Source organism: Tasmannia lanceolata, unplaced genomic scaffold, assembly GCF_043159265.1.
Source record: "Tasmannia lanceolata isolate RefF3 unplaced genomic scaffold, GAP_Taslan_0.1 ptg000019l, whole genome shotgun sequence".
NCBI classification, from domain to species: domain Eukaryota; kingdom Viridiplantae; phylum Streptophyta; class Magnoliopsida; order Canellales; family Winteraceae; genus Tasmannia; species Tasmannia lanceolata.
Genome location: NW_027518696.1, coordinates 23,184,207 through 23,197,471, shown reverse-complemented (window position 1 = coordinate 23,197,471; position 13,265 = coordinate 23,184,207). Strand labels below are relative to the sequence as shown.

Sequence of the window (13,265 nt, the reverse complement as noted above, 5' to 3'; positions counted from 1 at the left end):
AACTTCAATTAAATTCCGAAAATTGGCTCTTTTAACAAGACTCGGTCAACTAAGACTGAACTCATTTTCGAAACGGTTGTAAACACTAGGAGAGAAAAAACCAAAGAGTTAAGATCATCATATTAAGGTGGAGCCAATTTCAATAGGCCAACTCATTTTCGAAACAGTTGTAAACACTTGGAGAGAAAAAACCAAACGGTTGTAAACACTAGGAGAGAAAAAAACCAAAGAGTTAAGATCATCATATTAAGGTGGAGCCAATTTCAATAGGCCGGACTTGTTATGTTCGCCGGTTGAATCAATGGATCCAATCACACCAATATGGCACCTACCCAACCACACCCATATGCCACCTACGCAAGAAAGAGCCTAAAGACACTCTCTTCTTAGCAAAAGAAACAAGAAAAAGAACATAGGATATAGCATCAAACCTTCACATTTATTTTTTAATGCTGCTTCAACCTTCGGGAATCAGCATTGGACTCTTTGTTATGGATAAAAAAGAGGATCGCTCTATTAGTCAAACAACACAAGTAAAATTAATAACAAACTTGTTAGTTAAACAACCCAAGTAAAATTACGTAGGAAGATAAGCTTTTTATTTTAGTAGAGGAGAGTGGTGTGGGGTTTTTAAATATTTATGATACCTGCTCCATTGCCACCTATTTCACTTTCTTTCCTTTTGTCTTCGACTCCTGGGTAGCGGAAAAACGTTCATTCCCCAATGTCATTATCCTCTAATGTCCTTGTCTTCTGGATTTTAACGCCATCTATCTGAGAAGAATTAAAAAATAATAAAAATCAGGTCTCTCTGTTTTCTGGTTTACTCCGTCTAGAAAATTTCAATCCTTTTTTTGAGTATTTCACCCACTTTGGTTCGTCATTTTCTAAAAACTACTCCACATCCACCTCTCTGTAGTCGTCTTTCCTTGATAATAAAGCCATTTTCAGGAGAATACAAGCAAAAAGGGGATGAAAAGGGTGGGCAAATGGATATCTAAATTTACTGGGATTTGTTAGGGACCATCGCAGAAAGGCATTTCACGGCCGCTCATTGCATGTGAGACCAGCTCACTTTTCAGCAGATTTTGTCTTATTTATTTAATTCATCAGAGGTGGCTGCTCTCTCATACAACAGGCTGCCTTTCTGCGAAGGTCCCTAGCAAATCCCTTCAAATATATTTACCAATGTTTTTTTAATACCAACCTCTAAAAAATGAAGGAAATTTCTACAAATTCAAACTACATGTGGTAGTTGAATGTGAGCGGTAAAATGTTAGGCATATGATAAATGAGTGGCCCACATGGTCGGCCATTATGAGTGGCCCACATGGTCGGCCATTATAAGTGGCCCACATAGTCTAGATCCCATGCTGAACGTAAACCTAAGTGAGGCTTTAAGATCAACAGGTCATCTAATCAAGGTGGGGCCGATAGCAATAGGCCCAACATGTGTTTGTTGGCCAGATCAATGGACCTGATCATGTCCACGTAGCACACCCGGCCCCAATGGTGATGATAAAAAAATCCTAACAATGATGGTAATTATTACATAGATTAAAGAGATGGGATCGTCCGGTGAAGGTGAGATCAAATGGGTAGGAACTTTATTCGATGAACGTTTCTGATCAGGTCCACGTGGCACATGTGGGACCGAAAAAATGATCATTAAGAAATAACCATGTTTAGGAAACTTAATACATTTGTCATAGCGATAAGAAGATTCTCGTTCATTGGATACGTCCAATACACAAATCGTCAGAGCGTTAATATCAAAACGGCTGAGTATGAAAACAACATGCAATGCGATGATATTTTCACCCCCTGCGGTACGCATTCGCCCCATTGTAACGTGATTTGACGTCAAAAAGCGTTAAAGTTACCCCTGTTCACGTTATAAGGAGGGGCGAATGCGTACTGTAGGAGGGGTGAAAATATCGTCTCCCTCCATATTTCTAAAACAGGCATTGAGTCTCTCTTTCTTCTTTTCTTTTTGGTCTATATATATCAACCTGCTTACTCTTGGGGTTTTTCATATCAATCTCAACTTTTAGGTGAAGGCAAAGAAGATAATGGCTACTCTTACTATTCCTCACCCTCTTCCTTCTCCAACTGAAGACGCCGAGAATCTCAGGAAGGCCTGTCAAGGTTAATTAATTTTCTTTTTCCTTTCTTTTCTACCCATTATTATACTTGTTTTTCCCGTGTTTTATTCTTGCATTTGTCCTTTGATGGCTTACATGTAGGGGTGTCAATGGATCCAGACGGTCCGATGGATCGTCCAAATCCGAACGTTAATGAACGGGATCTAAACATATGAATAGGATCCATGGGCATATTTCGGATCATCAAATCTGAGATCCGAAAAATTTTGGATTGTGTATGTGCATGCCACAAATGCCCATTGGATAGTCACGATCCGAAATGGTTTACAAAAATACCCTCCAAATTTTGTTAATGCTAACCGTTCTATGAAGGGCATTTTGGTCAAAACCTCTCTTATTACTTAATGAATCGGATGGGAATGCGATTTCACTCATTTCTGTCGTTTCGTTTCATATGTTCACGAAGGAAGAGAGAGGGGTTTTGTTCTTTATGCATCATAAGCTAAGTTGTAATTTTGATTAGTTTTATTGTTTACAAGCATTATTATACACATAGATTAAACATAGATAAATTTTTAATTTAGTTGAAGAAAATGTATAGAGACACACTAATAGTGGACTGCAATTCTATCATTTTTTTAAAAAATTAATTGTTTACTTAGCTTAGTGGGACATTATAGGACACTCCGATGGACGGTCCGAATTAAAATGGATCGTGATCATGACGTGGAAAGTAGGATCCGAAGAACAATCCTTCACCGTCGGTAGTTTTACAAACATCGGTATATATATAATATTAGTGGCGTTTTTTGTGAACGTCGCTAAAAGAACGTCGCTGAATGTCTTTTTTCTTGTAGTGCTTACATGTTATTTTGATTTTGCTTTTCTAAATCATGAACTGGATTAGTCATAAAGTTTTTCACCCATGGTAATGCTTCTTGTGGTTTCTCTTTCCTTTCTTTCTTTCTTTTTTCTGTCCTTTGTACTTTCCATTTCTTTCTTACCTACCCAATATATATGTTCTTCTTTTAAGTCTTTATTTTTCTGCCATAAACCCATTATTATATTTATTTTTCCCTACTTTTACTCTGTCATTTGTTCTCTGATGGATCAGATTTTATTTTGATTGTGCATTTTCTAAATCATGAATTGGATTAGCCATGGGTTTATCTTACTAAAGTCACATGTTCTGATTTTTGGCAATTTATCACCCAAGTGTAATGCTTCTTATGGTTTCCCTTTTCTTTCCTTTATACCCAATATGTAAGTTCTTTTAATTTTATAAAATAAGTGCTGTTTTCGCCATAAACCCATTATTATACTTAATTTTCACAACTCTTATTCTGTCATTTGTTCTGTGATGACTCACCTGCATGTTTTTTCTTTGTGCTTTTCTAAATCATGAAAACTCACATATTCTGATTTTTGGCAACTTTTTACCCAAGTGTAATACTTCTAGTTTGTTAGTGGGAATTTCTAAAAATAGAAAACTATAGAGTTGCTTCAAGGCGCATAATCGCTTTCCTTAAGACAAATTCCGCCCCCACCAGTTATGTGCAAAGGGGATCCGCGAATTACCTGCACGATACAATGAAACCTTGTAGGAAGATCCTACTAACGTTTGACGACGCCTCGCACAAGCGGAATCAAACCGAAAACGCCTTTCAAGAACTTCAAGCCTTAGAGAAAAACACTAAATTTGTTTACACAGAAAACAGTCTTTAGTGCACTGTCTTATGAAGATATTGTCTTGAAAGTCAAAATTGTAGGAGATTGCTAGAGATAGAATGAAAAAGTACAGCAATAATTGTTTTCTGTATATTCAATAGACAGATTTATGCTCTTTTTATAGAGCATTAGATGAAAATCATCCATGACATCTTTTGGATTGGTTTGAATAATGACCATTCGAACGCAACTCTTTGCAATTTAAGTGTTTTGGATCATCCACAAAGTGTCCTTTGTGTTTGAAAATCATCCATGATTGTTGGGAAGCAAAAGACATGAAAGAAGTTTGAAAAACGGAAGTGAAAAGCCATGTCTATTTTTTTTTCCAACGGATAAATTTTCGAAATAGCCACGGTTGCCGGCCTACATGCTTCTGGACTTTTTATTTTTTCTGATCCAAAGAACCGCGGTCGACCGGAGCTACCGAGGTCGACCGCCCACTCCTTTCTGGAAATCATTTACATTTCCAGAAACCAATCCGCGGTCGCCCGAGAACCTCCAGTTGACCGGCCCTGTTTGAAAATTATTTTTCTAATTTAAAATATAACTTGTGAAAATTCATTTAATTTTCCAGTACCATTTTGAAAATCTCTTACCATCCCCCAACATTCTCAAAATGAAAATAACTTTCTCATCAGGCTTGGAAACCTTGTGCATAAATGAAGGTATCTCTCGATTTAAACCTTCACTTAGTGAAAACACATCAAAGTTAGCCAGAATTGCATAATAGACGTATCTTTGAACTAGCTATTCTATTTGACTAACCGGACACATCTTCACACATAAGATTTCGTCTTTATAGGCAGTTTCTAAGAGCCGACACATGTATTGGCCTTATGTCTATATCTTGGTTTCATGAGCGCTCTAGAGACTAGCCAAGTCTCATAGGAAGTGACAACACTCCCATACTCACATAAGTAGACTTATTAAGAGTGTCCCTGTAACTAAAATACTCCAACATCATGTTATAAGTCTATTAAGAGCCCATTTGCTCATCCTTACCCTTGTAAACATTACAGGCACCAAGCACCTTTGATTGAAAATAATGAATATTATAGTGCTTACAATCACTCTATATGATATACTTGGACTCATTGAACTCAAGACTTAATGTTTATTCAAGTGTTGAGCCGAGGTTCCATCATTGGTGATTATTGGTTAATGACTTTAACCCCATCCCTACTGATGTTTTACACATCAAATCTCATGCAAGAGCTTTTGTCAAAGGATCAGCCAAATTTTGGCTTAATCTCACATAGTCAATAGTTACAACCCCATTGGTTAGTAACTCTCTTATAGTACTATGTCTAAGTCCTCTATATCTGGACTTACCATTATAAACATGATTATATGCCTTTGATAGTGTGACTTGACTATCACGATAGACATAAATCGATGGCATTGGTTTAGGCCATAACGGAATTTCCAATAATGAATTCCTAAGGCATTCTGCCTCTTTACAACTTTCAGCCAACGCTATAAACTCTGCTTCCATAGTAGAAGTAGTAATGCATGTTTGCTTTTTAGAGGCCCAGGAGACAGCTCCTCCACCAAAAGTGAAAATCCACCCACTGGTTGAAGTATGGTCTATACGCTTAGTTATCCAACTGGCATCAGTATATCCTCCTATCACCGTTGGATATCCACTATAACACAAACCATATTCCATAGTACTATTCAAGTATTTAAATACTCTATATATTGAATTCCAATGTGCAAAACCAAGACTATTGGTAAACCTACTAAGTTTACCTACTGCAAATGCTATGTCTGGTCTAGTACATGTCATAGCATACATAAGACTACCAATAGCACTAGCATACTCTAGTTGGGAAATGATCCTACCATGATTAGGATATAGCCTCCCACTAGGATCAAGAGGTGTTGAAATAGGTGAACACTCAAAATGATTAAACCTTTTGAGCACCTTTTCTATATAATGAGATTGGGTTAAAATCAAATCATTGTCATTCCTTATGATTCTTGTTCCCAAGATTACATCTGCTTCACCCATGTCTTTCATATCAAAATTTTGAGACAAAAATGATTTAATACTTTGAATATTTTCAATATCTGTACTAAATATTAACATGTCATCAACATATAGACATATTATAACACCTTTATTACCTTCAAATTTACTATAAATATATTTATCTGACTCATGTATTCTATAGTCATTTGACACTAAAACTTTATCAAATCTTTCATGCCATTGCTTAGGGGCTTGCTTAAGGCCATATAAAGACTTGATTAGTTTACAAACTTTATGCTCTTGTCCTGATAATATGAAATCTTCTGGTTGTTCCATGTATACTTCTCATCCAATTCACCATTCAGAAAGCAGTTTTAACATCCATTTGGCGAATATGAAGTTTATATATGGAAGCAAGAGCAATTTAGACTCTAATGATAGTAATCCTAGTAACCGGTGCATAAGTGTCAAAGTAATCAATACCGGGTTTTTGAGTAAACCCTTTGGTAGCTAGTCTTGCTTTAAACTTCTCTATTGATCCATCTACTCTCATCTTCTTCTTGAAGATCCACTTACAACCTATTGGTTTTGACTCAAGTGGTAGGTCAACCAAAATCCAAGTCTTATTTTTTATTATAGAATCCATTTCGTCATTAATAGCTTCCTTCCAAAATGCAACATCTTGTGACTTTATGGCTTCTATATAGGTTTGATGATCACTTTCTATGTTCAAGTCTAACATTATAGAAGTTTTCAGTTTTTCTCTTGTTCCTTCTACTAGATGGGTAACAAAATTAGGACCATAACTCTTTTCTTTTCCATCTTTTTTACATTTTCTTATTTCACTAGTTTCACTGACTTCTCTATGAAGTTCTAGAGGGGGTTCCATAGAAGTACTAGACTCAACTTTCTTTGGAATAGAAGTAAACCTATTTTCATAGAAAATAGCATCCCTTGACTCAATTATAGAGTTTAGCTTAAGAAAATCATTAGGTTCTATCACTATAAACCTATATGCCTTACTATGAATGGCATATCCTAAGAAAATACACTCAATACCCTTTTTCTCCTAACTTTCTCAACTTAGGCTTAGGGACTTTGACTATGGCCCTACAACCCCAAACTTTAAGGTAACTTAAGTTTGATTTTCTTTTCTTCCATAACTCATAAGGGGTTATATTAGACTTCTTACTTGAAACTCTATTTAAGATGTGACAAGCGGTAAGTAAGGCTTCACCCCAAAAACTTTTGTTTAAACTAGAATTTACAAGCATTGCATTTACCATTTCAGTTAAAGTCCTATTCTTTCTTTTTGCTACTCCATTTTGTTGTGGAGTATAAGGAGCGCTTGTTTCATGAATAATACCTTCTGATTCATAAAAATCACGAAAGTAATATTTACCATCCCTATCGGATCTTAGGCACTTAATCTTTGATCCACATTGGTTTTCTACTTCAGTTTTATTTACTTTGAATTTTTCTAAAACCCTATTTTTGTGACTAAGAAGATATACATAACAGTACTTTGAATAGTCATCAATGAATGTGACAAAGTACTTTTTGCCTCCTCTAGTGGGGACACTATGTATATCACTCACTTTATTATGAACTAGGTCTAACAAGTTATTATTCCTATATACCCTAGGAAATGACTTTGTAATGATCTTAGTTTACATGCATATCTTACATTTGTCTACCAAGTCGTGTTGATACTTAGGAATCAATTCTAATTTGACCATATCATCCATTTTCCTAGTATTAACATGTCCTAAGTGACTATGCCATAATGATAAAGAAGATTCAACAACATAAGCAAACACATTCACTTTATTAATATTCAATTTGAACATTCCTTCATATGTGTATCCCTTCCCAACAAAAGTACCCCATTTAGAAAGAATATACTTGTCAGATTCAAACACAAGTTTGAAGCCATTCTTATTAAGAATGCTTCCAGATACCAAATTCTTTCTAACTTCTGGATATGATAGACATCGGTTAGAGTGAGACATTTTCCAGATGTGAATCCAAGTTCCACATTTCCTTTTCCTTTGACTTCTGTTGCCGACGAATTACCCATGTAGAGCACACTTCCATCTTCAACTATTTCATAAGATGAAAATAGATTCCTGTCTTTGCAGACATGTCTCGTCGCACCCGAGTCAATCCACCAATTATTGCCATCTTCAAGGACATTTACCTCTGAAATCATGGCTACAAACTTGTTGTTGTCTGTTGGTGCATCCGACTGCTCAGCTTTAAGAACTCGACACTCACTCTTGTAATGGCCAGGTTTGCCACAATTGAAACAAGCCCATTTTATTTTCTTATTCTTATTGAACTTCTTTTCGGGATTCTTGTTTCTCTTTCGATTGCCTTTTCCTTGTTAGTTCGATTCCTTGACATTTTCCACCAAATGGATTTTAGAGGATAGAGGTTCATGCTCTTCTTTGTTGTCTCTTATCCTTAACTCTTCCTCAATCCTGAGGTATTGAGCCAAGTCTTCAAGAGACATTTCCTCTTTCTTGTGCTTAAGACTTTTCCTAAAGTCTTTCCAAGTTGGTGGAAGTTTGTCAATTATCAAAAGTACAAAGAAAGAATCATCAAGAAGAATGCCTTGCAAATGTCTTTGACTTACTATATGTTGTATTTCATGCATCTGATCAATGATCGACCTATTATCTATCATGCGAAAATTCAAAAACCGACTTACAGTAAACTTCTTGCTACTTGCATCTTCCGTCATGTACTTGGTTTCAAGTGCAGTCCAAATCACACTTGCCGATCCCTTGCTTTGGTATATGTTGAAAAGTGTATCCGACGTAGCGTTGAGAATGTGTCCTTTGCAAATGTAGTCGTCTTTTTCCCATTTCAGCCTTGCACGAGCCTGAGCTAGAGTCTTATTTTCAACTGCTACTGGTTTTGTTGTTGTGAGAATACGGACAACTTTGAGTGATGTGAGAATGAAGTGCAACTTCTTCTGCCACCGCTTGAAATTCCTATCAAAGCGTTCAAGTTTAACGAAGTCTTGGGTCATTTGACGAATTGAAAACAACACCATTGAAGCACTCAGAAGACAGATTTATGCTCTTTTTATAGAGCATTAGATGTCTATTCATTAAGGGAAACATCCCTTCAAGACATCTTTTGGATTGGTTTGAATAATGACCATTCGATCGCAACTCTTTGTGATCTAAGTGTTTTGGATCATCTACAAAGTGTCCTTTGGGTTTGAAAATCATCAATGACTGTTGGCCGCTAGGATTTTTTTTTCCATGATAAATAGTTGTCTCCAAGCAGAGATAAGGTGAAGTCGCTAAAAATCAGGAAATAAAATCCAGGACACTATAGACCCCCTACAAAATCTCTCCTATAAAATCCCCCACCCTATAAAATCAGTTTTGCCCTTTATTGCCGATTTATGTCTCCCCTTACATCGCCCCTACAAAATTTGTTTTGTCCGCATGGGATGGATGGACCATCCCAAGAGGGCCCACCAGTAGTAATTTTGGCAACCCCACATATCTAAGAGTAGCTACGATGATCTCGAGAAATCCTTTCACAAGAACAGCTCCATTTTAGGAACTCCCACACGTCCTTTACTAATTTGGCCCCCTAAAAAATCCCTCCCTACAACAACTATTAATTAGGTTTTTCCAGCTAACTTTCATTTCCTACAACTAATTTCATTTTGCCCCCAAATTTCGATTTTGCCGCCTGCTAATTCGATTTTGCCATTTCTAATTTGGATTTAGTTCCACTAACTTTCATGTCCCACAACTAATTTGATTTTGCCCCAGCTATTAATTCATCACTAGAATAATTAAAATCACTTTCAAACGTCAAACATGTGCATTGATGAGAGAGAGTTTTCCTTGATCAATAATCAAACAGTTTAACTAGCCCAATTGGGGAAATTTTGAATTAGAGATTACCACAAAATTGACCTGACTTGAATTGATAATCATACCATGTCTATGTTACAAAACTCAAGTAACAGTTTTTCTTTGAATTTTTACTAAATTCATGGTTTGGTATTCTAGGATGGGGTACCAATGAGAAGGCGATCATTTCAATTCTAGGACATAGAGATGCAGCTCAAAGGACTCTGATTAGGATAGCTTATGAAGAGCATTATCAGGAAAATCTCATCAAGCGCCTCGAATCCGAAATCTCTGGAGACTTTGAGGTATTATGATCTTGAAATTAATCTATTTTTTCTCGTGTCCACTTCACAATTTTTATTGGCTTTAATTGAGATTAAGGAGAATGGTATTGAAGATTTGAACTATACTAACGCAGAAAGCGGTTTACCGTTGGATATTGGAGCCGGTGGAACGTGATGCCATCTTAGCTAAAGATACAATTAAGAAGATCAATCATGAACATCGGGTGATCGTAGAAATAGCTTGTAGTAGATCTCCTAAAGAGCTACTGTCAGTGAAGCAAGCCTACCATTCGCGCTTCAAATGCTCCTTGGAAGAAGATGTTGCCGCACATACCAAAGGCGACTTTCGCAAGGCATGATGTTGAACACAAGCTCTTTAGCACTCTTTGTTTCTGATTTGGAGAACCGATTGCAAGTGCAAAACAGATTATTGGACTCAAAATTAAACGTAATTTGAGTACAACAATCGGTTTTGGACTCACAATTGGTTCTGAAAATCCAAAACAATTAGCTCCTTTAACTACTACTATGTTTGTGTGAATTTGTCTGTCAACTTATGCTCTTTATGGTCTTGGCTTTGTCACAGCTTTTGGTTGCTCTTGTCAGCTCATATCGGTATGATGGAGAGGAAATAAACGCTCGGCTAGCTCAATCGGAGGCCAATATTATTCATGAAGCTATTGAAGAGAAGGCCTTTAGTCATGAAGAGATCATTCGAATTTTGAGTACTAGGAGCAAGGCACAACTCAACGCAACCTTCAATCGTTACAGAGATGAATACGGCACTTCCATCACCAAGGTATGGGTGTGTAATTAGTATATGTGCTTCGAATTTGAACAAGTGATCCCTGTTTCTCTTTTGCATCACTAAGATATGAATGTGTAATCAGTATATGAGCCTCAAATTTGAACAAGCAATCCTTGTTTTTCTTCTAAATTTTGAAAATTATTATGATATCATGCTTTATTTCATTCTCCACCATTTCCACATTGAATATCAGCAGCTTTTATACATGGGTTCTTCTAAACTTTGAAAATGATTGTGATAAGATCATATTTTATTTCATTTTCCTCCATTTTCTCATTGAACATAACAAGTTTTTTACATATGTGGATGCTATTATCAGTGTTTCATGGGCCATCCGGAAGATGAATTCTTATCAGCGGTACGGGTAGCGATCCGGAGCATTAGTTCTCCTCATAAATACTTTGAAAAGGTGGGAGGTCATAGTCGAATAAAGATATCGTATTTATCCGCTATTCTGTTAGAAAAATTCCAAATCTATGGATGAAAAATTGAATTTCGAGGATTCACTGGTTTCAGGTGTTGCGCAATGCGATTAACAAACTGGGTACTGATGAAGGCGCACTCACACGAGTGATCGTCACTCGGGCAGAGAAGGATTTAAAGGAAATCAAGGACGCGTATTACAAAAGAAACAGTGTTCCTCTCAAAGAAGCCGTAGCCAAAGACACTTCTGGGGATTACAAGACCTTCCTTCTTACATTACTAGGAGATTAAGAGCTGAAGCTCAGTTTCTTAATATGATCTCTCTGAATTGCAATAGTTTTCTTTGCTTTCCTACCGTTTGTCTGTAGGTGTGGAGCATATGCTCTTGTTTACCAGGAGATGAGTACTTTTAGCTATTATGATGGTTTAAATTGGGCACTGTCTCAATTCTGGTTTTTAGAATTGTAGTTCTGTCTTCAATATGAACAACCAATGGTGCTTCTCTTTCCCTTTACTGAGAGTATTTCAAAGTGGGATGATCAAACCCACTTTGAAAAATTCTTAATAAAGATATCGTATTTCAATATGAAAAATTATTAGCTGAGAGTATTCATCATTGAACTAACTTGCTTTCTGAACTTTGATTCGCAAAGTGTAGGGATATCAAACCCAAGATCTAAGACATAACAGTTGTTTTCCCCTGAAGAAGAAAATGAATTAATCATGTTATATTGATTTACATGACAACCATTTTCAAGCTCTACGAAGTTGAAAGCTTAAAAAATTGTAGACTGGGGAGCCGTTCGGATACGCGGATTTTAGAATCTTGGATTTCCTCAAAATCCTGGATCGGAGACGAGAAAAAGGAGACCGTCCGTTTCGCTTCTCTCTAGAATCTTGGATTTCAAGTAAGAAATCCAGGTTTTAGAAATCATCTCTTCCCCATCCAGAGATTTCTAAAACCTGGAAACATGGGATGATCTCCTACTCTCTTGCTGATGGAAAGAAGGGCGAGAAATCAGAAAATGACGGCTGGTCTCCTTCTCTCTATCTCCCATCTATGATTTTTGACGAAATCCAAGATTATAAACTCTGTGTATCCAATCGGCCCCTAGATATTCCAGACTGGGGAACAAATTGAAGAAATTTGTACTGTTGTTCTCCTCCACATTCAGTTTTTTTATTCTTTTTTGTAATTCCTTCTCCACCTTCAATTGGCTTGACTTTAAATATGAGATCTCGAACATGTTTTAGTTCTATTCTTTCATATGACTAGCAGATTTGTTTCCCCTCTGATGTCCAATAATTTTCCTTTATTTTCCTAGTTTTTGTGTATGTGTGGAGTATAATCTCTTCTTATTAAGATATGAGTATATATGTATTTCTACTGCCAACATATTTCAGTATGCACAACAATGGTGATTTACACATTCACACTTTAGAAAAATCCCACTCTTCGTTAAGGAATTGCTTTCAGAACTTAGAAATACTCCATATTCGATGCTCGAAAGTAGAAAGCTTTGACAAAAATGGGGGAGGGGGGAGAGTTTCAAGAGAAGAAATGGGAGAAAGTTTATTCTTTCATTTCTTCTCCACCTTTTGTTTTTTGGTAGTTTCTTCTCCACCTTCACTTGGATTGACTTGGAATATGAGATCTTCAACATGTTTTCTCCTCAAAATTGATAGGAGCATAATTAAATTGTAATTGACATGGAAAATCATGTAGGAGATTTAGAGCCTCTTTTGATGCCAACAAAATTAGACCTTATTTGTAAATATGGTCATTTTAGCTTAATCTGATTTGCAAATGGGACCAACATTAAGACCTTCTTTGGAATCTGTCAACTACATCATTTCTAAAACTGTTATATTCATTATTTCTAACTTCAAAATCATATGCATAGTGGACCTTTGTCTCAGAGGTTCCACACGAAAGCAAAGATCACACGTTGGAAAAATGAATGGATATATGGAAGTGCTTATAAGGGCTTGGACACCCTCCCCATAATGACTAGCATTTAAGGGTGAGTTCTACCTGGGTCCAAACATAGTTAGCAA

General features: G+C 36.5%; 1 protein-coding gene across 1 annotated transcript; it reads left to right on the top strand.

The window, feature by feature from the left end:
- The first annotated feature begins 1,939 nt into the window (after window positions 1-1,939).
- LOC143852924 (annexin-like protein RJ4) lies at window positions 1,940-11,715 on the top strand. The gene is made up of 6 exons (XM_077362577.1): window positions 1,940-2,148; window positions 9,852-9,997; window positions 10,111-10,329; window positions 10,563-10,775; window positions 11,104-11,193; window positions 11,301-11,715. The coding sequence occupies exons 1-6, from the start codon at window positions 2,073-2,075 to the stop codon at window positions 11,496-11,498; spliced, it is 942 nt and encodes a 313-aa protein (XP_077218692.1). The 5' UTR covers window positions 1,940-2,072; the 3' UTR covers window positions 11,499-11,715.
- The last annotated feature ends 1,550 nt before the right edge of the window (window positions 11,716-13,265 follow it).

Excerpts from the sequence above, each read along its gene's own strand:
- LOC143852924 (XM_077362577.1), top strand. The coding sequence starts at position 2,073 with ATGGCTACTCTTACTATTCCTCACCCTCTTCCTTCTCCAACTGAAGAC. Across the intron at positions 10,776-11,103 it reads ACGGCACTTCCATCACCAAG|TGTTTCATGGGCCATCCGGA; the intron begins GTATGGGTGTGT and ends TGCTATTATCAG. Across the intron at positions 11,194-11,300 it reads CTCATAAATACTTTGAAAAG|GTGTTGCGCAATGCGATTAA; the intron begins GTGGGAGGTCAT and ends CACTGGTTTCAG.